At 48.4% G+C, this 25,891-nt stretch overlaps 1 protein-coding gene across 1 annotated transcript in view; it reads right to left on the bottom strand.

The window, feature by feature from the left end:
• The window catches only part of sh3bgrl (SH3 domain binding glutamate-rich protein like), a 228,341-nt gene that overhangs the window by 135,939 nt on the left and 66,511 nt on the right, over positions 1 to 25,891 (bottom strand). The window contains exon 2 of the mRNA XM_085995283.1: positions 8,067 to 8,252. Within this exon, the coding sequence (XP_085851409.1) occupies positions 8,067 to 8,252 (186 nt within the window). The remainder of the gene's footprint in view (positions 1 to 8,066; positions 8,253 to 25,891) is intronic.

The following is a 25,891-nucleotide window of genomic DNA, read 5'->3' as shown; positions in this document are numbered from 1 at the left end:
TCTGTGCAGAAATGGGAACCACATTCTCCATTCTAATCTGTGCAGGGACACTGAACCACATTCCCCATTCCAATCTATGCAGGGACAAGGAACCACATACCCACCATTCCAATCTGCGCAGGAACATGGAATGACATTCTCCATTCCAATCTGTGCGGGACACTGAACCACATTCCCCATTCCAATCTGTGCTGTGACACGGAACCACATTCCCCATTCTAATCTGTGCAGGGATGCAGAACCACATTCCCCATTCCAAGCTGTGCAGGAACATGGAACCACATTCCCCATTCTAATCTGTGCAGGACACGGAACAACATTCCCCACTGCAATCTGTACAGGACTCGGAACCACATTCCCCATTCTAATCTGTGCAGGACCCGGAACCAAATTCTGCATTCCAAGCTGTGCAGGGACACGGAACCACATTCCCCATTCCAATCTGTGCAGGACATGGAACCACATTCCCATTCCAATCTGTGCAGAGACACAGAACCATATTCCCCACTGCAATCTGTGCAGGACTCGGAACCACATTCCCCACTGCAATCTGTGCAGGACCCGGAACCAAATTCCCCATTCCAAGCTGTGCAGGGACACGGAACCACTTTCCCCATTCCAATCTGCGCAGGAGCCGGAACCACATTCCCATTCCAATCTGTGACGGGTCATGGAACCACATTCCCCATTCCAATCTGTGCAGGACACGGAACCACGACCCCCATTCTAATCTGTGCAGGACATGGAACCACATTCCCCATTCCAATCTGTGCAGGACACGGAACAACATTCACCATTCCAATCTGTGCAGGACACAGAACCACATTCCCCATTCCAATCTGTGGAGTGACACAGAACCATATTCCCATTCTAATCTGTGCAGGGACACGGAACCACATTCCCCATTCTAATCTGTGTAGGACAGGGAACCACATTCCCCATTCCAATCTGTGCAGAGACACGGAACCACATTCCCCATTCCAATCTGTGCAGGACACAGAACCACATTCCCCATTCCAATCTATGCAGTGACACAGAACCATATTCCCATTCTAATCTGTGCAGGAACAGTGAACCAAATTCCCCATTCCAAGCTGTGCAGGGACACGGAACCACATTCCCCATTCTAATCTGTGCAGGACACGGAACCACATTCCCCATTCCAATCTGAGCAGAGAAACAGAACCATATTCCCCATTCCAATCTGTGCAGGGACCAGGAACAACATTCCCCATTCTAATCTGTGCAGGACACGGTACCACATTCCCCATTCCAACCTGTGCAGGACACGGTACCACATTCCCCATTCCAACCTGTGCAGGACACGGAACCACGTTCCCCATTCCAATCTGTGCAGGGACAATGAACCACATTGCCCATTCCAATCTGTGCAGGGACATGGAACCACTTTCCCCATTCCAATCTGTGCATGGACACGGAACCAAGTTCCCCATTCTAATCTGTGCAGGGACACGGAATCACATTCCCCATTCCAAGCTGTGCAGAGACACGGAACCACATTCCCCATTCCAAGCTGTGCAGGACACGGAACCACATTCCCTATTCCAGTCTGTGCAGAGACACAGAACCATATTCCCCATTCTAATCTGTGCAGGGACAAGGAACAACATTCCCCATTCCAATCTGTGCAGGACACGGAACCACATTCCCCATTCCAATCTGTGCAGGAACATGGAACCACATTCCACATTCCAATCTGTGCAGGACACGGAACCACATTCCTCATTCCAATCTGTGCAGGGACATGGAAACACATTCCCCATTCCAATCTGTGCAGGACATGGAACCACATTCCCCATTCCAATCTGTGCAGGGACACAAAACAACATTCCCCATTCTAATCTGTGCCGGACACGGAACCACATTCTCCATTCCAATCTGTGCAGGGACACGGAACCACATTCCCCATTCTAATCTCTGCAGGACATGGAACCACTTTCCCCATTCTAATCTGTGCAGGACACGGAACCACTTTCCCCATTCCAATCTCTGCAGGACACAGAACCACTTTCCCCATTCCAATCTGTGCAGGACACGGAACCACCTCTCCATTCTAATCTGTGCAATGACACGGAACCACATTCCCCATTGTAATCTGTGCAGGACATGGAACCATTTCCCCATTCCAATCTGTGCAGGACACGGAACCACATTCCCCATTCCAACCCGTGCTGGACACAGAACCACATTCCCCATTCTCATCTCTGCAGGACACGGAACCACTTTCCCCATTCTAATCTGTGCAGGACACAGAACCACATTCCCCATTCCAATCTGTGCAGGACACGGAACCGCATTCTCCATTCTAATCTGTGCAGGGACACGGAACCACATTCCCCATTCCAATCTGTGCAGGGATACGGAACCACATTCCCCATTCTAATCTGTGCAGGGACACAGAACCACATTCTCCATTCTAATCTGTGCAGGACATGGAACCACATTCTCCATTCTACTAAAATGGCAGGGGTTTGGGAAACTGCAGGCAGACAGAGGAATGGGAAACAAGGATAGGAAGGAGAAAAGCAAAAGTGGGAGGCAGAGAAGTCAAGGGTTTAAATCAAAGATGGCCACAGTAAATAATAGTTCTAAAACTTCTAAGAGTTTTAAAAAAACAAGCCTGAATGCTTTGTGTCGTAATGTGAGGAGAATTCGTAATATGCTGGATGAATTAGCTATGCAAATAGATGTAAATGGATATATGATGATTGGGATTACGGAAACATGGCTGCAGGGTGATCAAGGCTGGGAACTCAACATCCAGGGGTATTCAATATTCAGGAAAGACAGGCAAAAAGGAAAAGGAGGTGAGGTAGTATTGCTGGTTAAAGAGGAGATTAACACAATAGCAAGGAAGGATATTAGCTCTGGTGATGTGGAATCTGTATGGGTAGAACTGAGAAATACCAAGGGGCAGAAAACGTTAGTGGGAGTTGTATACAGACCCCCAAACAGTAATGCCAAGGCTGGGGATGGCATTAAACGGGAAATTAGAGACACGTGCAATAAGAGCACAGCAGTTATCATGGGTGACTTTAATCTACATATAGATTGGGCTAACCAAATTAGTAACAAAACTGTGGAGGAGGAATTCCTGGAGTGTATATGGGATGGTTTCCTGGACCAAGATGTTGAGGAACCAACGAGAGATCAGGTCATCTTAGACTGGGTATTATGTAATGAGAAAGGATTAATTAGCAATCTTCTTGTGCGAGGCCCCTTGGGGCGGAGCGATCATAATATGATCGAATTCTTCATTAAGATAGAGAGTGAAGTATTTGAATTTAAATAAAGGAAACTACGATGGTATGAGGTGCGAGTTGGGTAGGATGGATTGGGGGAACGTTATTTAAAGGGTTGACGGTGGACAGGCAATGGCAAACATTTAAAGATTGCATGGATGAAATACAGAATTTGTTCATCCTTGTTTGGCTTAAAAATAAAACAATAAAGGTGACTCAACCGTGGCTAACAAGGGAAATTAGGGATAGCATAAGATCCAAGGAGAGGACATATAAACTGGCCAGAAAAAGCAGCAAACCTGAGGATTGGGAGCAGTTTAGGATTCAGCAAAGGACGACAAAGGGGTTAATTAAGAGGGGGAAAATAGAATATGAGAGTAAGCTTGCAGGGAACATAAAAACTGACTGTAAAAGCTTCTATAGATATGTGAAGAGAAAAAGATTGGTGAAGTCAAGCGTAGGTCCCTTGCAGTCAGAATCAGGGGAATTTATAATGGGGAACAAAGAAATGGCTGGTCAATTAAATACATACTTTGGTTCTGTCTTCACAAAGGAGGACACAAATAGCCTCCCAGAGATGTCAGGGAACATAGGGTCTAATGAAAGGGAGGAACTGAAAGAAATCAGTATTTGTAGGGAAATGGTGTTAAGGAAATTGACGGGATTGAAGGCTGATAAATCCCCAGGGGCTGATAATCTACATCCTAGGGTACTTAAGGAAGTGGCCCAGAAATAGTAGATGCACTGCTGGTCATCTTCCAAAATTCTATAGATTCTGGAACAGTTCCCATGGATTGGAGGGTAGCTAATGTTACCCCACTATTCAAAAAAGGTGGTAGAGAGAAAACGGGGAATTATAGACCGGTAAGTCTGACATCGGTAGTGGGGAAAATGCTAGAGTCCATTATAAAAGATGTAATAGCAGAGCACTTGGGAAAACAGTGACAGGATCGGACAAAGTCAACATGGCTTTACAAAAGGTAAATTGTTCTTGACTAATCTACTGGAATTTTTTGAGGATGTAACTGGTAGAATAGATAAGGGAGAACCAGTGGATGTGGTGTATTTGGACTTTCAGAAGGCTTTCGATAAGGTCCCGCATAAGAGATTAGCTTGTAAAGTTAAAGCACATGGGATTGGGGGCAAGGCATTGACTTGGATAGAGAACTGGCTGGCAGTTCTGGCAAAGAGTTGGAATAAACGGCTCTTTTTCCGAGTGGCAGGCAGTGACTAGTGGGGTACCACAGGGATCGGTGCTAGGACCCCAGCTATTCACAATATATATTAATGATCTAGACGAGGGAACGCGATGTAATATCTCCAAGTTTGCAGATGACACAAAGCTGGGTGGGCATGTGTGCTGTGAGGAGGATGCCGAGAAACTCCAGGATGATTTGGACAGGTTGGGTGATTGGGCAGAAGCATGGCAGATGCAGTATAATGTGGATAAATGCGAGGTTATCCACTTGGTGGCAAAAACAGGAAAGCAGATTATCTGAACGGCAATAGATTGGGAGAAGGGGAAGTGCAATGAGATCTGGGCGTCCTTGTGCACCAGTCGCTGAAGGTAAGCATGCAGGTGCAGCAGGCGGTTAAGAAGGCAAATGGTATGTTGGCCTTTGTAGCAAGAGGATTCGAGTACAGGAACAAGGATGTCTTGCTGCAGTTGTACAGGGCCTTGGTGAGACCACACCTTGAGTATTGTGTGCAGTTTTGGTCGCCTTATCTGAGGAAGGATATTCTTGCCATGGAGGGAGTGCAGCGAAGATTCACCAGACTGATACCTGGGATGACAGGAATGATGTATGAGGAGAGATTGTGTCGATTGGGCTTATACTCGCTGGAGTTTAGAAGAATGAGAGGGGACCTCATTGAAACTTATAAAATTCTAACAGGACTAGACAGACTCGATGCAGGAAGGATGTTCCCGATGGCGGGGGAGTCCAGAACCAGGGGTCACAGTTTAAAGATAAGCCGTAAGCCATTTAGGACAGAGATGAGGAGGAATTTCTTCACCCAGAGAGTGGAGAACCTGTGGAATTCTCTACCACAGTAGGCAGTTGAGGCCAATTCATTAAATATATTCAAGGAAGAGTTAGATATATTTCTTAAGGCTAAAGGGATCAAGGGATATTGGGAGACGGCAGGGACAGGGTACTGAGTTTGGATGATCAGCCATGATCTCATTGAATGGCGGAGCAGGCTCGAGGGGCCGAATGGCCTACTCCTGCTCCTATCTTCTATGTTTCTATGTTTCGAATCTGTGCAGGACATGGAACCACATTCTCTATTCTAATCTGTGCAGGGACACGGAACCACATTCCCCATTCCAATCTGTGCAGGACATGGAACCACATTCCCCATTCCAATCTGTGCAGGTCACGGAACTACATTCCCCATTCCAATCTGTGCAGGTCACGGAACCACATTCCCCATTCCAATCTGTGCAGGACACAGAACCACATTCCCCATTCCAATCTGTGCAGGGACACAGAACCACTTTCCCCATTCCAATCTGTGCAGGGCATGGAACCACATTCCCCATTCCAATCTGTGCAGGTCACAGAACCACATTCCCCATTCCAATCTGTGCAGGGACACAGAACCACATTCCCCATTCCAATCTGTGCAGGGACACAGAACCACATTCCCCATTCCAATCTGTGCAGGGACACTGAACCACATTCCCCATTCCAATCTGTGCAGGGACACAGAACCACATTCCCCATTCCAATCTGTGCAGGACACAGAACCACATTCCCCATTCCAATCTGTGCAGGTCACGGAACCATATTCCCCATTACAATCTGTGCAGGGACACAGAACCACATTCCCCATTCCAATCTGTGCAGGACACGGAACCACATTCTCCATTCCAATCTGTGCAGGGACACAGAACCACATTCCCCATTCCAATCTGTGCAGGACACTGAACTACATTTCCCATTCCAATCTGTGCAGGTCACGGAACCACATTCTCCATTCCAATCTGTGCAGGGACACAGAACCACATTCCCCATTCCAATCTGTGCAGGACACTGAACTACATTTCCCATTCCAATCTGTGCAGGACACAGAACCACATTCCCCATTACAATCTGTGCAGGGACACAGAATCACATCCCCCATTACAATCTGTGCAGGACACAGAACCACATTCCCCATTCCAATCTGTGCAGGACACTGAACTACATTTCCCATTCCAATCTGTGCAGGTCACGGAACCACATTCTCCATTCTAATCTGTGCAGGGACACGGAATCACATCCACCCCCCCCGCCGCCACTCCCCCCTGCCAAGGAGTGTATCGATACTTGGTGGAGATCAATAGCTCCAGGGGATTCCCGGGAGTTTATCAATAGTTCTGGGAAATTCCCGGGAGTTTATCAATAGTTCCAGGTGGGCACGCACAAATTTTAGAAACTTCCCGTGTCCAGAAAGGAAAGATCCACATAAGCCGTCAGGAATTACTTTCAAACCATATTAACCTCTGTGTTACTAAAGTAAACTGTCCTTTGATAAAACGATTATAGCCTGCCCTAATGAATTCTAACACATTGTCTGTGGCTACCAACTTTGATCATCAATGCTTCATTTAAGACAGCTTCATTTAAGAAAAAGGTTTATTTTAAAGAATACACCGCTCCTCATTGTAGACCCATAATGAAATTCGCATAAATTATTCCACACTCTCTGCTCAGCTCTTTTAACTGATGCACCTATTATTATACCTCACAATGCTCCAGTCTCTTAGTAACTAATTAGAGTCGTTTTATTTCAGCATCTGTTTCATTCAGGTTCATGCAGCCTCCGAGGCAGCTCCAGCTGTATAGTTCCAGGGGGAAAGCACCATAAGAGCTTCTTCATGAAGCGTACATATATAGAACAAACAACTTTGCATGATAATCACCAGAGCCTGACGGGGTTAGAATCACCAGTCCCTGATCAATGTTCACCAGCACCAAACTACCTACAATAAGGTCGGTTCCACTGGCTTTACCTCGGCAGTGCCGGTGACAGATTACTAACCAGAAAAACACTCATGTAGTTTCGATCCAAAAAGAGTGGGTTTCTGGTTTAAGCATGAAACTAAAAGAACAAACATAATAAGCTTTTAAGATTTAGAATCATTTGAGCCGTTTTAACCAATAACGTGTCATTATAGATCATAGTCCATGGTGAAGAGGGAGATCATTACCTAGAAATTACTCTTGGCGCCATTAGTGGATGAAAGCCGAGTGTGCTCATATATGTCTCTGCTGCTACCTTAACGTGGATGCTAAAGGGTTAATGCTGCCGCTGAAAGAGTGGGCAAAGGAATGGCGTACAACAACTTGCAGATCTAGAGCACTCCTCACGTATATAAAGGCATCTGAAAGCAGTTCACTTTAAGGAAAATGAAGAGTGGACATTGTGCAGGAGGAGAGTGTACAAAAAAAGAGGGCTGGGGTGTGGAACCAAGAGAAGGGTTTGGAGAAGAGTTTTGAAAGTGTAGAAGGAGGTGCAAGTTCCAGATGGCAGGGGAGAAGTGGCTGATTCAGAGGCCGCCAGTGGTTGACCTGAGGGATGGGAAGAAGACCAGTGTTGGAGCAGTGGATGATGCATGTGGGAATAGAAGGCAGGCAGGAGATCACCAAGATAGGGTGATGCAACACCATTAAGCATTCATCCACTAATATCGCCATCAATCATTTATAGGCCTATTAAAACCCTCAAAGTATTTGTCAGTTAAGTAAAGTTATTTTCAGGAAAAAGCACACATTACTAATAGAGAAATATTCTGTTTGTGAGAGTTCACCTTACCCCACAATAATGGTCATTATTGAAGATCTGAGGTGGAAGTGGGTTTCCACTTACAGGTCGGCAGTTCTCTGGAACATTCTCCCTCATAAACATTTTGTTTTCATCATTCACTGCGATGTCACATCTTTCAAACTCGATTTTGTTGGCCTGCAGGTAGTCCAGTACCTCCTGCTGCTGCTTCTTAATCTAGAAATGAAACCAGTACAGTACATCCATTACTCAACGCAGGGGTTGGGGGTAATGTAGTAGCATGGATAGAGGATTGGTTAATGGACAGAAAACAGAGTCGGGTTAAACGGGTCTTTTTCAGGATGGCAGGCTCTAACTCGTGGGGTACCGCAAGGATCAGTGCTGGGGCCTTGGCTATTTACAATCCATATTAATGACCTAGATGAAGGAACTGAGTGTAGTGTATCCAAGTTTGCTGATGATGCAAAGCTAGGTGGGACAGTAAGCTGTGAGGAGAACACAAAGGGCTGGATTTTGATACTGGAGGCGTGTAGGAGGCGGGACTACAACTTTCGGGGTTGTAGTCCCACCTCCATCGAGTTGTGGCCAACCCACTCGATTTTCACTTGATTGACCTTGTTCAGCCAGCCCAGCGGGCTCAGTAGGCCAATTAAGGGCCACCCGGCAACAGGTGACATCACAGATTGACATTTCATCTGTCAAGAGCTTTTGACAGATGAAATATCAGCGTTTGACAGCTCTTTGAAGCGGTCAAACACTGACAATCTGTACACAAAATTAATTTCTTCCTCTCAGGCTGATTTAGAGATCTCTCCAGAACAGAAAGCTGAATGCTGCAACTTTTGACAGCTCGCGGCCATCCTGCTTTCTGTGTTGGTGAGATGAGGGACTCCCGAGACCTGAAGGAAGGAAGGCTGTAAAGGTAAGTAAAGGTAATTAAACTTCTTTAAACACTTTACATACACCAAACACACTTACCTCTGCACTCATGCACCCATCACTCACCCGAACACCGGACATCTCGAACCCTCCAAACCCTTCAGCCCGACGGTCCACCTCGCTAACTTGGCTAACTTGGCGTGGTTTGGAGCCATCGGGAATCCCACACTTTAGGAATAAAAATAGGGATTAGGCTAAAAACTGCCTGTTAGCTACCTGTTAACAGGCAGTTAATTGGCACTAATCCTCTTCCCGCCTCGGGGAGGCGGCTCCCAGCACAGGTCGGGTATCTGCCTCTTTTGAAACTGGCATGGAGGTGGGTTGAGGGCGGGATGGGTTCGTGCCCCCCGATTTCGCGATTTTAACCCCCCACACGCCTCCAATCCCACCTCCACGGCCCAATGAAAATCCTGCCCAAAGAGTCTGAAAAGGGATATAGATAGACTAAGTGAGTGGGCAGTAAAGTGGCAGATGGTGTATAATGTAGGGAAATGTGAAGTTATTCACTTTGGTAGGACGAATAGAAAAACAGAATATTTTTTAAATGGTGAGATTTGAGTGTCCTCGTACAAGAAACACAGAAAGCTTACATGCAGGCACAGCAAGCAATATGGAAGGCAAATGGCATGTTGACCTTTATTGCAAGGGGGTTGGAGTATAAGAGTAAGGAAGTCTTGCTACAATTGTACAGGGCCTTGGTGAGACCACACCTGGAGTACTGTGCACAGATGTGGTCTCATTATCTAAGGAAGGATATACGTGCCTTGGAGGCGGTGCAACAGAGGTTCACTAGGTTGATTCCTAGGATGAGAGGGCTGTCCTGTGATGAGAGATTGTGTAGAATGGGCCTATACTCGCTGGAGTTTAGAAGAATGAGAGGTGATCTCATTGAAACATAAAAGATTCTGAAAGGGATTGACAGGGTAGATGCTGAGAGTTGTTTCCCCTGGCTGGAGTATCTAGAACTAGGGGGCATAGTCTCAGGATAAGGGGTAGGCCATTTGGGACCGAGATGGGGAGGAATTTCTTCTCTCAGGGGGTTGAGAGTCTTTGGAGTTCTTTGCCCCAGAGGGCTGTGAATGCTGAGACTTTGAGTATATTCAGGGCTGTGATAAATAGATTTTTGGACTCTAGGGGAATCAAGGGATATGGGGATAGAGTGGGAAAGTGGAGTTGAGGTTGATGATCAGCCATGATCTTATTGAATGGCGGAGCAGGCTCGAGGGGCCGTATGGCCTACTCCTGCTCCTATTTCTTATGTTGTTATGTTCAAAAGGAGTCCCCGGTGCTTGAGGAGCTTGTGTACAGCCTGGCCCGTTATTCATTCTAAAAATATGGATCAAATCGAATTATTCCACCCCTACTCACCTGGAACCTGTTGGGGGCTCAATCCCTGGTACTTTTTATAGAATGTTTGCTGTACGTCCAAGAAAGACACTTAATCCCACACAAGTTGCAGAGAGTTTGATTTCTTTGTCCTCAACAATACTGAACTGAACTGCACTCCCCTTTGGTGGTCTTCATCTTAAACTTGCATTATAAGTTCTACGATAGCAAAATACTGCGGATGTTGGAAATCCGAAATAACAACAGAAAATGCTGGAAAAACTCAGCAGGTCAGGCAACATCCGTGGACAGAAATTTGAATTGACGTTTCGGGTCGAACCCTTCTTCAAAACTGGAAAAAGATGGATGGATACGTCTGTCACTGTTGGTACTTGTCCTACCTTAGACAAACATGTACATGTTTGGTAATGAATTAACAAGATTGCTGCGATCCTAAAATGGTGAGTACCATTCATTGGTGGCATAACTACAAGTGAACTATTGAAGGCGCCATTCATCATATAAATTCACCTCCCTCTTTACCCATTCATCATATAAATTCACCTCCCTCTTTACCCATTCATCATATAAATTCACCTCCCTCTTTACCCATCCATCATATAAATTCACCTCCCTCTTGACCCATCCATCATATAAATTCACCTCCCTCTTGACCCATCCATCATATAAATTCACCTCCCTCTTGACCCATCCATCACATCAATTCACCTCCCTCTTTAGAAACATAGAAGATAGGAGCAGGAGTAGGCCATTCGGCCCCTCGAGCCTGCTCTGCCATTCAATGAGATCATGGCTGATCATCCAAATTCAGTACCCTGTCCCTGCCTTCTCCCCATATCCCTTTAGCCTTAAGAAATATATCCAACTCCTTGAATATATGTAATGAATTGGCCTCCACTGCCTTCTGTGGTAGAGAGTTCCACAGATTCACCACTCTCTGGGTGAAGAAATTCCTCCTCATCTCTGTCCTAAATGGCTTACCCCTTATCTTTAGACTGTGACCCCTGGTTCTGGACTCCCCGGCCATCGGGAACATCCTTTCTGCATCCAGTCTGTCTAGTCCTGTTAGAATTTTATAAGTTTCAATGAGATCCCCTCTCATTCTTCTAAATTCCAACGAGTATAAGCCCAATCGACCCAATCTCTCCTCATATGTCATTCCTGTCATCCCAGGTATCAGTCTGGTGAATCTTCGCTGCACTCCCTCCATGGCAAGAACATCCTTCTTCAGATAAGGCGACCAAAACTGCACACAATACTCAAGGTGTGGTCTCACCAAGGCCCTGTACAACTGCAGCAAGACATCCTTGTTCTTGTACTCGAACCCTCTCGCTATGAAGGCCAACATACCATTTGCCTTCTTAACCGCCTGCTGCACCTGCATGCTTACCTTCAGTGACTGGTGCACAAGGACATCCAGGTCTCGTTGCACTTCCCCTTCTCCCAATCTATTGCCGTTCAGATAATTATCTGCCTTCCTGTTTTTGCCACCGAAGTGGATAACCTCGCATTTATCCACATTATACTGCATCTGCTATGCTTCTGCCCAATCACTCAACCTGTCCAAATCATACTGGAGTTTCTCGGCATCCTCCTCACAGCACACACGCCCACCCAGCTTTGTGTCGTCTGCAAACTTGGAGATATTACATCTAGTTCCCTCATCTAGATCATCATTTATATATATTGTGAATAGCTGGGGTCCTAGCACCAATCCCTGCGGTACCCCACTAGTCACTGCCTGCCACTCGGAAAAAGAGCCGTTTATTCCAACTCTTTGCTTCCTGTCTGCCAACCAGTTCTTTATCCAAGTCACTACCTTGCCCCCAATCCCATGTGCCTTAACTTTACATTCTAAACTCTTATGCGGGACCTTATCGAAAGCCTTCTGAAAGTCCAAATACACCACATCCACTGGTTCTCCCTTATCTATTCTACCAGTTACATCCTCAAAAAATTCCAGTAGATTAGTCAAGCACGATTTACCTTTTGTAAATCCATGTTGACTTTGTCCGATCCTGTCACTGTTTTCCCAAGTGCTCTGCTATTACATCTTTTATAATGGACTCTAGTATTTTCCCCACTACCGATGTCAGGCTTACCGGTCTATAATTCCCCGTTTTCTCTCTACCACCTTTTTTGAATAGTGAGGTAACATTAGCTACCCTCCAATCCATGGGAACTGTTCCAGAGTCTATCGAATTTTGGAAGATGACCAGCAATGCATCTACTATTTCTAGGGCCACTTCCTTAAGTACCCTAGGATGTAGATTATCAGGCCCTGGGGATTTATCGGCCTTGAATCCCATCAATTTCCCTAACACCATTTCCCTACAAATACTGATTTCTTTCAGTTCCTGCCTTTCATTAAACCCTATGTTCCCCGACATCTCTGGGAGGTTATTTGTGTCCTCCTTTGTGAAGACAGAACCAAAGTATGTATTAATTGTTTGCCATTTCTTTGTTCCCCATTATAAATTCCCCTGATTCTGACTGCAATGGACCTACGCTTGATTCACCAATCTTTTTCTCTTCACATATCTATAAAAGCTTTTACAGTCAGTTTTTATGTTCCCTGAAAGCTTACTCTCATACTCTAGCTTTACCCATCCATCACATCAATTCACCTCCTTCTTTACCCATCCATCATATCAATTTTTGCTAGCCAAGGGTATTAAGGGATACGGAACCAAGGCAGGTAAGTGGATACAGATCAGCCATGATCTCATTGTGTGGCCGAGCAGGCTTGAGGGGCTCATTGTCCTACTCCTGTTGCTATGTTCTTTCACTGGAAGCATTGAGTGGAGGTGAGGAGATTCCTCACAGGAGAGGTATGAATAAAGAAAACATTAATCTGGTGAATAAATGATTTCCACTCGCTCCTGAGCGCCTCCTAGTGGGGGAGTTGTGCCAGCTGGACCCAGAGAATAGTTTGCCTTTGCACTCTCGAGTGGAGAATAGTGGGAGACAAAGTGGGGGTGTTTCCAGCGTGCAGATCTCTAAGTTGCAATTGGTTGAGGAGTGAGATTTAGGGTCAGAAAGAATGTGCCAGATTGCAAACCTAGTTAAATAATTACAGCTCTGTATCACTAAGGAGTGGCACACTATCAACTGAAATTTACTTTGCAAACCACAATGATTAGGTCTCCCTCCAAAAGCATGAGAACTGATGTGCGTGAGGCAAACTAGAAAATATATATTAAAAAACTGAGCCTAATTTTAAAAAATGAATAGAAAATTCACAAAGAAATACTGATGAAGGCGGCCATTTTGCCCCTCAACCTCATCCTTCCATAAAAGCCCAGGATCATCCCCAGTCACATTGTCCAACTGCCTCGAATGACTCCAGAAGTTTTTTTTCCACTGCTACTCCACCTCAAAAGACAATTCTAGGTATTAGACATACTCCAAGGTATCCCCTTGTAAATATCAACATGCTTCTGGGAACCTATGACACTTCCAGGTCCTGTCCCACCATCATCGCAGGCAACAATTTTTTATTATACAACAAGAGAAAGAACATGCCACAGAGCCTTATACAGAAATCTGATGGAACGGCAAAGTCCTTCCCCTCTCTTCCATCGATATCCTCCCCAGGACCTCAAAGGCTCTCCCCTTGGCTCAGCGGACCCCCAGTTTGGAAACCTATGCTTTGAGGTAAATTTAATGGGACCATTTTGTGATTAATTTGAATTCAAAAAAATTAAGCAGTACAATAACAAATAAATCCTCCTCAATAAATTTTGCAGTAGAGTTGTTGTTTTATTAATATTGGAACATTTTTAGGAATGCAATGCCATTGAATCATAAACCATTTCAGCATCTGGTTCTTATTGTGTGTTGTTCAATGTCTGGGCCAAGCACGCTCCCCTTTTTGTTTTCCTGTGGTTTGAATCTTGGCACAAATTGCAATTTAAATTTAAAAAAAAAATTAAACCCTCCTCCATGAGGGAAAACTTTCTACAGCCTTTCAACCAGAATCAAATAAACACAAGACCAAGGAGCAGATGCATCTACACATCATCTCATAACTCAATAGCAATGCACAGGGGTGAGTTTTCGGGTCAATAGAGACACTGAATCCAGAATAAAACTCCAGAACATTCAGGCAATCCGGAGTTCAAAAAGCCTTTTCTCTCGCCCTTCAAATAAATGCCGCCGACACATAAGACATCAGCATGGAAAGCCTCTCTGAGACTGCCAGGGACGTGGATGCCTGAGGTAGACAGCCCTCAATCCTGGCCAAAGAAAGGCATGCATTAGATCAGTGGTTTTCCACTGTGTGGGAGACTCCCTTGCAAATATTAACATTCCTCAGGACACTTTGTTCTAATTTCCAAAGGACCGCATCAGCTACCCAAAAGGAAAACAGTTCTCTCAGTGCAGAAAACATTTCTTTTTACGAGCATACAGCAACAGAAATAGGCCTAGAAATTGGATTGTGCCCGAATTGGGGCCCGATCCTGGTCTAGTGCACACTGCACATGCCTACTGAGGCTGGCGACAGGACCACAGCAAATTGGTCCGCCGACCTCATTAGGATAGTACCAGGCGCCATTTTCAGCCCGAGGCAGTTCACCAGCTGCGAGACTGGCAGCAGATTGGCCGATGTCCTCGGGAGAGTCATGTGGGGGCGAGGGGGAGAAAGCAATTGGGAGGGAGGCAAACAGTGGCTGGCAGCAGCCCGTGGTTTCAGTGTGGAGCCGAGAGAAGCACTCCTAGCTCTACAATAAGGTAAGTAAAAAGCATTAAAGTTGCTTTCAAATGGCAGTCTCCAGCTTTAAGAGGCATTGGCCTAGAAATTCAGTATAGCCACTTTTGGGGCGGTAAAGTCGGGCGGCCGCTAAAGTTTGCGCCCGGCGCAAAGTCGCGCCCCCTTCGCCGATATTCAGTCGCATCGCCCCAAGAGGTTGCTGCTGCGCTAAAACAGGGGATGCATGACTATCTTTAGGCGCTAAGCCGGCGGTGCTGAGCGAGACCCCCGAGGCCGGGCGCAGCGCAGGTGCGGCGAGTTCTTGATTGACGGCAGACACTCTGGCGCCGGTCAGCTCTTAAAGGGGGAGGGTGGATTTGTTTGCCTGCCACGCCCTGCACACTGCAGCCCTCAACCTAGGCCTGACCACTTCAGCTTCACCTGCACAACGCCCAGGGCTATGGAGAAGGCTAGGGAGAGAGCGCAGCGCTTCAGCGACGGTGACCTGAGGCTGCTGGTTGGCGGAGTGGAGCGCAGGCGCCATGTTCTGCTTCCAGAAGGTGGCAAGAGGCCGCTGCCCAGCGCCTACCGGAAAGCCTGGAGGGAGGTCTCCAACAGGGTGTCTTCCAACAGCGTGGTTGCCAGGACTCCTGTGCAATGCCGGAAGAAGTTCAACGACCTCACTCGGGTTGTCAGGGTGAGTACCCTTTCCAGTGTCCTCCTCATCCTTGCATGTGCACCTCACTTTATGGGCAAAGGGACCTGAAAGCCCTAATGGCCAGCCATCATCCAGCAGCTATGGGACTGGCATGAAAATCACTTGCACATTCAGCACTTTACACACTGTCCAAGCTCTTCGACCATGGGAGGCATTGCAGACAAGATCAGGGCTACACACTGTACAAGCTCTTCGCCCATGGGAGGCAGTGCAGACAAGATCAGGGCTACACACTGTACAAGCTGTTCGACCATGGGAGGCAGTGCAGACAAGATCAGGGCTTCACACTGTACTTAGAGGCCGTCCTTTCTCTTGCAGGCCAAGGTGGCGCACAACCGGCGCAACCGAACTGAGACCGGGGGAGGCCGTCCTGACCTCAAAGAGCTCTCCGACCTCGACCAGCGTGTGGAGCGCATTATGGCAGGCCGGCTGATTGGCCCCGTCGCCAGTGGAGATGCCGACCCTGTTCTGGGCACCAATGGTAAGGGCATCACCTTTTGGACCTCTCTCGTTCCACTTGCGCATCAGATCAGCATCCTTTGCCACTGTCCGACCAATGCGGTGAATGGCACCACTCATGCCTCCCTCGCTGCCGCCCTGTCCTCACTCTAAAGCTACTCTCGTGCCTTCCTGCTTTCAGATGGTGAATCGCCAGGTGAGGAGGCGGGCCCTCAAGCTGCCACTGTCAGCCCTTCGGAAGACGAGGAGGAGGAAGAGGAAGCCGGCCCATCAGTGCCACCCTCAGCCGCGCCAGCCCATGGCGATGTAGGGGACACGTCTTCCCTGGAGGGGAGCCGGGGGGAAGGGTCGGAGGAGAGTGAAGCTCCGGGGCCCAGCGGCCTGCAGCAACGCGGGAGGGGTGGGGAAGCTCGGCGGACTTCTCCCCAGAGGGTGAGTGCAGCCTCCAGTCCTGCAACGGTGAGCGCAGAGGAGGTGCGCCTCCTAGAGGAAATGGCCGTCCAGGCTGAGTTCAGGCACACTGAGCTCATGGCTGCAGTGGCAAGGATGCCTGACTCCATAGAGTCTCTGTCAAGGAGTGTGCAGCAATTCGGAGCAGCACAGGCCAGGAGTCTGCAACAATTCAGTGCAGCACAGGCCAGGAGTCTGGAACAATTCAGTGCAGCACAGGCCAGGAGTCTGCAGGACTTCGCGGCAGCACAGTCGGCTTCTAGCCAAGTGCTCAGTCGTGCCATCCATTCACTGGCTGGTGTCATGCGGACACAGACCAGGGCCACACGGGCACTAACTGCTGCCACCCTCGCTGGATCAGCCAGGCATCGCCAGGGCACTCGCCGCGCAGCAGCAGCCCAGCAGTCTGTTCTTCAGCTGTTTGCTGCGCATGGTGCAGTGCTGGCCCGTGCGAGTGCCAATGTCTCAGGCGACCAGCGAGCACCTGCGATCTGCCAGGTTGGCACCATTCCTGCAGCCGACACTGCCACTCCGCCATTGCAGCTGCCACGAGCTGCTGGACAGACTGCTGCCGCCCAGCCAGAGTTGGAGCAGTCAGCAGCCGGCCACTCCAAGGCCAGAGCTGGTGCAGGCCGACTCCCAAGGGCATCTGCCGTCTCGCCATCTGCCCCTCAGCAGCCTTCCCCCAGCCTTGCTGCAGCCACTGGGCTCCCATTGAGGAGGAGCAGCAGGGCGGGCAGGGGCCAGGCAAGGATGCGCAAGGCATTGCCCTCGCAGGGCAAAAAGTAGAGGTATGCACAAATGCCTGGTGCTTGTTGTAAGGCCGGCATTGGTGCAGTTGTTTTTGTGTAAGGCCAAGACTGGTGTATTTCTTTCTTTTTGTAAGGCCGAGACTGGTAGTTTTGTGTTTTTGGAGGGGCCTTCTCCACATGAGCATGTAATGTGGGAAGGGCAGAGGTTTTCAATAAATTATTGTGGTTAAATTGCAGTGTGCATGGTTTTTTGGTTAAGTCCTGGTTGCCCTGCTCGGCTGAGGGCTTGTGGAGCAGCTACATTCATCTGCTGACATTGGCACAAGCCATTCCCTGAGAGGGGGCCTAGAACCAACGTTCAATAAGCCGGCGACGGGCGGCCCTTGCACTTTGTGCCTCCCTCCTGTGCTGGTCCTCCTCCTCCTCCTCCTATCTCTGGTGGCAGTGGCTGAGTCCTGCGGATAGCCAGGTTGTGCAGCATGCAGCAAACGACCACGAAATGGGAGACTCGCTCCGGCAAATATTGTAGGGCTCCACTGGAATGATCCAGACAGCGGAACCGTTGCTTCAGGACGCCGATTGTTTGTTCGATGATGTTCCTGGTCGCTTGATGGCTCTCGTTGTATCCCTCTTCAGCAGGGGTGCTGGGCGCACGGAGCAGGGTCATCAGCCAGGTACACAAAGGATAGCCTTTGTCCCCGATAAGCCATCCGCGTGGGTGAGGCTGTGCCTGGAACATGTCTGCCACAGAAGTCTGTCGCAGGATGAAGGCATCGTGGCTGCTGCCTGGAAAGCGGGCATTGACAGCTAGGATGAGCTGCCTGTGGTCACACACCAGCTGGACATTCAGCGAATGGTAGCCCTTCCGGTTGCGGTAATCCTCGGCATTCTCCAGAGGTGCCCGCAAAGCCACATGCGTGCAGTCAATGGCGCCCTGCACCATGGGGAAGCCCGCGAATGCTGCAAAGCCCATTGCACGCTGTTGCTGCTTGGCAAGGGCCATGGAGAAGGAGATGAACTGACGTCTCCTTTTGAAAAGGGCATTGGTCACCTGGCGGATGCAGCAATGCACGGCGAACTGGGAGATGTTGGAAATGTCCCCAGCAGCGGATTGGAAGGAGCCGGCGGCATAGAAGTTGAGAGCCACCGTCACCTTCACTGCCACCGACAGAGACGTCCTGCTCCTCAGCTGTGGCTGCAGATCACCGCCAAGTAGCTGGCAGATCTCTGTGACCACGTCCCTTCTGAATCGCAGCCTCCGAACACACTGCTCCTCAGACATGTTGAGATATGAGAACTGCTGTCGGTATACCTTGGGTGAGTAAGGCCTCCTTTGCCGACGCCTGTTGCCCCCTCTCCGTCTAGCCAGGCTGCCACTCTCTCACGGCGTTTGTGAGTCCTTTGGATGTAATTGAGAAAGCTAGCGTTGACACCCATTGCAGCCCCCATAACATGCTGGCAAACAATGAGATGTCAATGAAGGCAAAGACTAGTGGAAAGCTGTGGCCTGAAGCACCTGTCCGAGTGTTGGGCCAAAGCAGAAAGCTATCTACCTTGGTTTCTCTCCAAAGATCCGTTTCTCAAGAAGGAGCGCTGCGAAATGGCAGCCTTTTATAGTGCAGGAGGAGTGCCCTTTAATTTGCGCCCCCCGCGCCCCGCATCGGCTGAGCACCGTTCCACTGTAACAGTCGCTAGGGGCGCCAGGCGCACAATGGGGCGTCGCCACTGAAGTTCCGGTTGGGGGCGCACAAAGGGCGTTGCACGAGGAAATGACGTCACGATCTGCGCGCGCAGCTGAGCGCGCGCGCAAAGACTTTGCGCCGCCGCTAAATCTCTAGTGAAGTTGGGGCGAGGCACAGTTCGCGCTGCGCCCGGGCGCTAGCCGCCTAGCGCCCGACATCTACTCCTCCTAAGGCGCTAACGGCTGGCGCAACCAACTGAATTTCTAGGCCATTGTTTTGACTGCTGAGCACCTGAAGAAACTGACCACAATATTCACGGCGCAGGATGTGATCATTCACAGTCCAATTTGGCAAAGGGAACTGAGACGGGTCTGATGCAATGAGCCTAACCCCAGATTCAGACACACGCCCTGGATGCCTACTGAGCAGCCCTATCCGATATTACTGTGGCGCACTTCCGGCGTTGACTGAGCGATCTCACTCCACTTGCCATATTGGACCCTTAAGTGCCCGTTTTAGTGCCTTATTTAAAAAATTATACCCTATAGTTATGACTCACCGACCAGCGCAAATAGGGGGTGAAATTGGTTTTCAGCGAAAGCACGAAACGGATAAGAGCAAATCAGCAGCTCGTTTTACACTGCAAGAGAAAGAATGTGGGGGGGGGGGTTGTAAAACGGACTGCCGATTCACTCTCGTCTGTTTCAGGCTTTCACTAAAGTCCAACTTCACCCATATAGTCATTCCTGATTTATTTCATCAATTGTCCGGTGATTTGAAATAGCTGAGGGACTAAAAGCCAACAAATCCCCAGGACCTGAGGGCCAACATTCTAGGGTTCTAAAGGAGGTGGCTGCAGAGATAGTGGATGCACTGGTTGTGATCTTCCAGAATTCCCTAGATTCTGGAACAGTTCCAGTAAATTGGAAGGTAGCAAAGATAATCCCGCTATTCAAGAAAGGAGGGTGAGAGAAAACAGGGAACTACAAGCCAGTTAGCCTGACAGCAGTCATTGAGGAAATGCTGGAATCCATTATTAAGGAAGTGATAACAGGGCACTTAGAAAACCATAATATGATCAGGCAGAGTCAACATGGTTTTATGAAAGGGAAATCGTATTTAACAAATTTATTCGAGTTTTTTTAGGGTGTAATTAGCAGGGTAGATAAAGGGAAACCAGTGGATGTAGTATATTTGGATTTTCAAAAGGCATTCGATAAGGTGCCACATAAAAGTTTGTAACACAAGATAAGGGCTCATGGGGTTGGGGGTAATATATTAGCATGGATTGAGGATTGGTTAACGGACAGAAAACAGAGAGTAGGAATGGTTCATTTTCAGGTTGGCAGGCCGTTACTAGTGGAGTGCCGCAAGGATCAGTGCTTGGGCCTCAGCTATTTACAATCTATATTAATGACTTAGATGAAGGGACCGAGTGTAATGTATCCAAGTTTGCTGACAATACAAAGCTAGGTGGGACAGTAAGCTTGAGGAGGACAGAAAGAGTCTGCAAAGGGATATAGACAGGTTAAGTGAATGGGCAGGATGGTGGCAGGTGGAGTATAATGTGGGGAAATGTGAGGTGATTCACTTTGGGAGGAAGAATAGAAAAACAGAAATAAAAATTAAATGCTGAGAAACTATAAAATGTTGGTATTCAGAGGGACTTGGGTGTCCTGCTCACAAAACATGGAAAGTTTACTTGCAGGTACAGCAAGCAATTAGGAAGGCAAATGGTATGTTGGCCTTTATTTGTAGTGGGTTGGAGTACAAGAATAAGAAAGTCTTGCTGCAATTGTACAGGGATTTGATGAGATCACACCTGGAATACTGTGTACAGTTTTGGTGTCTGTACCTCGGGAAGGATATACTTGCCTTGGAGGCGGTGCAACGAAGGTTCACTAGATTGATTCCTGGGGTGAGAGGGTTGTCCTATGAGAAGAGATTGTGTAGAATGGGCCTATACTCCCTGGGGTGAGAGGGCTGTCCTGTGATGAGAGATTGTGTAGAATGGGCCTATACTCTCTGGGGTGAGAGGGCTGTCCTATGAGAAGAGATTGTGTAGAATGGGCCTATACTCTCTGGGGTGAGAGGGCTGTCCTGTGAGAAGAGATTGTGTAGAATGGGCCTATACTCCCTGGGGTGAGAGGGTTCTCCTATGATGAGAGATTGTGTAGAATGGGCCTATACTCTCTGGGGTGAGAGGGTTCTCCTATGATGAGAGATTGTGTAGAATGGGCCTATACTCCCTGGGGTGAGAGGGCTGTCCTATGAGAAGAGATTGTGTAGAATGGGCCTATACTCCCTGGGGTGAGAGGGTTCTCCTATGATGAGAGATTGTGTAGAATGGGCCTATACTCTCTGGGGTGAGAGGGTTCTCCTATGAGAAGAGATTGTGTAGAATGGGCCTATACTCTCTGGGGTGAGAGGGCTGTCCTATGATGAGAGATTGTGTAGAATGGGCCTATACTCTCTGGGGTGAGAGGGCTGTCCTATGATGAGAGATTGTGTAGAATGGGCCTATACTCCCTGGGGTGAGAGGGCTGTCCTATGATGAGAGATTGTGTAGAATGGGCCTATACTCCCTGGGGTGAGAGGGCTGTCCTATGATGAGAGATTGTGTAGAATGGGCCTATACTCCCTGGGGTGAGAGGGCTGTCCTATGATGAGAGATTGTGTAGAATGGGCCTATACTCCCTGGGGTGAGAGGGCTGTCCTATGATGAGAGATTGTGTAGAATGGGCCTATACTCCCTGGGGTGAGAGGGCTGTCCTGTGAGAAGAGATTGTGTAGAATGGGCCTATACTCCCTGGGGTGAGAGGGCTGTCCTGTGAGAAGAGATTGTGTAGAATGGGCCTATACTCTCTGGGGTGAGAGGGCTGTCCTGTGATGAGAGATTGTGTAGAATGGGCCTACTCCCTGGGGTGAGAGGGCTGTCCTGTGATGAGAGATTGTGTAGAATGGGCCTATACTCTCTGGGGTGAGAGGGCTGTCCTGTGATGAGAGATTGTGTAGAATGGGCCTATACTCTCTGGGGTGAGAGGGCTGTCCTATGAGAAGAGATTGTGTAGAATGGGCCTATACTCCCTGGGGTGAGAGGGCTGTCCTATGAGAAGAGATTGTGTAGAATGGGCCTATACTCTCTGGGGTGAGAGGGCTGTCCTATGAGAAGAGATTGTGTAGAATGGGCCTATACTCCCTGGGGTGAGAGGGCTGTCCTATGAGAAGAGATTGTGTAGAATGGGCCTATACTCTCTGGGGTGAGAGGGCTGTCCTATGAGAAGAGATTGTGTAGAATGGGCCTATACTCCCTGGGGTGAGAGGGCTGTCCTATGAGAAGAGATTGTGTAGAATGGGCCTATACTCCCTGAGGTGAGAGGGCTGTCCTATGAGAAGAGATTGTGTAGAATGGGCCTATACTCTCTGGGGTGAGAGGGCTGTCCTATGAGAAGAGATTGTATAGAATGGGCCTATACTCCCTGGGGTGAGAGGGCTGTCCTATGAGAAGAGATTGTGTAGAATGGGCCTATACTCCCTGGGGTGAGAGGGCTGTCCTGTGAGAAGAGATTGTGTAGAATGGGCCTATACTCTCTGGGGTGAGAGGGCTGTCCTATGAGAAGAGATTGTGTAGAATGGGCCTATACTCCCTGGGGTGAGAGGGCTGTCCTATGATGAGAGATTGTGTAGAATGGGCCTATACTCCCTGGGGTGAGAGGGCTGTCCTATGATGAGAGATTGTGTAGAATGGGCCTATACTCCCTGGGGTGAGAGGGCTGTCCTATGATGAGAGATTGTGTAGAATGGGCCTATACTCCCTGGGGTGAGAGGGCTGTCCTGTGAGAAGAGATTGTGTAGAATGGGCCTATACTCCCTGGGGTGAGAGGGCTGTCCTGTGAGAAGAGATTGTGTAGAATGGGCCTATACTCTCTGGGGTGAGAGGGCTGTCCTGTGATGAGAGATTGTGTAGAATGGGCCTACTCCCTGGGGTGAGAGGGCTGTCCTGTGATGAGAGATTGTGTAGAATGGGCCTATACTCTCTGGGGTGAGAGGACTGTCCTGTGATGAGAGATTGTGTAGAATGGGCCTATACTTTCTGGGGTGAGAGGGCTGTCCTATGAGAAGAGATTGTGTAGAATGGGCCTATACTCCCTGGGGTGAGGGGGCTGTCCTATGAGAAGAGATTGTGTAGAATGGGCCTATACTCTCTGGGGTGAGAGGGCTGTCCTATGAGAAGAGATTGTGTAGAATGGGCCTATACTCCCTGGGGTGAGAGGGCTGTCCTATGAGAAGAGATTGTGTAGAATGGGCCTATACTCTCTGGGGTGAGAGGGCTGTCCTATGAGAAGAGATTGTGTAGAATGGGCCTATACTCCCTGGGGTGAGAGGGCTGTCCTATGAGAAGAGATTGTGTAGAATGGGCCTATACTCTCTGGGGTGAGAGGGCTGTCCTATGAGAAGAGATTGTATAGAATGGGCCTATACTCCCTGGGGTGAGAGGGTTGTCCTATGAGAAGAGATTGTGTAGAATGGGCCTATACTCCCTGGAGTGAGAGGGCTGTCCTGTGAGAAGAGATTGTGTAGAATGGGCCTATACTCCCTGGGGTGAGAGGGCTGTCCTATGAGAAGAGATTGTGTAGAATGGGCCTATACTCCCTGGGGTGAGAGGGCTGTCCTGTGAGAAGAGATTGTGTAGAATGGGCCTATACTCTCTGGGGTGAGAGGGCTGTCCTATGAGAAGAGATTGTGTAGAATGGGCCTATACTCCCTGGGGTGAGAGGGCTGCCCTGTGAGAAGAGATTGTGTAGAATGGGCCTATACTCTCTGGGGTGAGAGGGCTGTCCTGTGAGAAGAGATTGTGTAGAATGGGCCTATACTCCCTGGGGTGAGAGGGCTGTCCTGTGAGAAGAGATTGTGTAGAATGGGCCTATACCCCCTGGGGTGAGAGGGCTGTCCTATGAGAAGAGATTGTGTAGAATGGGCCTATACCCCCTGGGGTGAGAGGGCTGCCCTGTGAGAAGAGATTGTGTAGAATGGGCCTATACTCTCTGGGGTGAGAGGGCTGTCCTATGAGAAGAGATTGTGTAGAATGGGCCTATACTCCCTGGGGTGAGAGGGCTGCCCTGTGAGAAGAGATTGTGTAGAATGGGCCTATACTCTCTGGGGTGAGAGGGCTGTCCTATGAGAAGAGATTGTGTAGAATGGGCCTATACTCCCTGGGGTGAGAGGGCTGTCCTGTGAGAAGAGATTGTGTAGAATGGGCCTATACTCCCTGGGGTGAGAGGGCTGTCCTATGAGAAGAGATTGTGTAGAATGGGCCTATACCCCCTGGGGTGAGAGGGCTGTCCTATGAGAAGAGATTGTGTAGAATGGGCCTATACTCCCTGGGGTGAGAGGGCTGTCCTGTGAGAAGAGATTGTGTAGAATGGGCCTATACTCTCTGGAGTTTAGAAGAATGAGAGGTGATCTCATTGAAAAATATAAGATTCTGAGAGGGCTTGACAGGATGGATGGGGAGAGGCTATTTCCCTTGGCTGGAGAGTCTAGAACTAGGGGTCATGGTTTCAGGATAAGGGATCATTCATTTAGGACTGAGATGAGGAGAAATTTCTTCACTCAGAGGGTTGTGAATCTTTGGAATTCTCTAACCCAGAGGACTGTGGATGCTCAGTCATTGAGTATATTCAAGGCTGAGACTGATAAATGTTTGGACCCTGGGGGAATCAAGGGATATGGGGATCAGGCGGGAAAGTGGAGTTAAGTTTGAAGATCAGTCATTGAATGGTGGAGCAGGCTCAAGAGGCCGTATGGCCTGCTCCTGTTTCTTATGTATTTATTTCTTATGAAATGGAAACAGTTTTTGATGCAGTTAACACAGTCACGAAGAAAGCATGGCAGTGCCTTTTTGTTGTAACTCAAAGCACTGGCTCATTTCCCCGTCCTTGGAAAGCACTGAAATAAGGAGACCAACAGGCGGAGTTTACTTCTCGCACGTCCACTGATAACACAATCTCCGTAGCCCTGTCAGGTGAATGAGGCAGTGCAATGTGAACAGGTCAATTCCACAGCGCTCGGAGTCTGGAGTCAAGATCAATGTACTCCTTCATTATTCTCCCCTCCACACTGACTTTCTCCCTCTACCTCTCAAAATGGGGTTGACCTTTTGCTTTAATAAAAACAGAAAATGCTGGAGAAACTCAGCAGGTCAGGCAGCATCTGTGAAGAGAGAAACAGAGTTAACGTTTCAGGTCGATGACCTTTCGTCAGAACTGGAAAAAAGCAGGAAATGGAACAGATTTTTAAGCAAGTGAAGAGGCTAGGAAAGGGATGAAAGAACAAAAGGGAAGGTCTGTGATAGGATGGAAGGTGGGAGAGATTAAGAGACATTAAGAGATATTCAAGGCAAAAGGAGATGGTAATGGAACAGGTTAAGAAACAAAGGATGGCTCGAGATGAAGTGTAAATTGTGCTGGCAGAATGAAAGACAGCTGCCATGTGGGGGAGAAGAAGAAAAGACACAGACAAAAAGTGTAATATATATATATATATATTGTTCAACTCTATGTTGAGTCCGGAAGGCTGTAAAGTGCTTAATCGAAAGATGAGGTGCTGTTTCTCGAGCTTACGCTGAGCTTCCATGGAACAATGCAAGAGGCCGAGGACAGTGAGGTCCGAGTGGGAATGGAGCGGTGAATTAAAGTGACAGGCGACCGGAAGCTTGGGGTCCCCCTTACGGACTGAACGGGGGTGTTCCGCAAAGCGGTCACCCAATCTGCGTTTGGTCTCCCCAATGTAGAGGAGACCACATCGTGAGCAGC

The sequence above is a fragment of the Somniosus microcephalus genome, chromosome 1, assembly GCF_052327205.1.
Source record: "Somniosus microcephalus isolate GS21.2 chromosome 1, FLI_Smic_1.0, whole genome shotgun sequence".
In the NCBI taxonomy this organism is placed as follows: Eukaryota; Metazoa; Chordata; class Chondrichthyes; order Squaliformes; family Somniosidae; genus Somniosus; species Somniosus microcephalus.
Note: the sequence above shows the minus strand (reverse complement) of the source record. Positions and strands in the feature narration are given on the sequence as shown.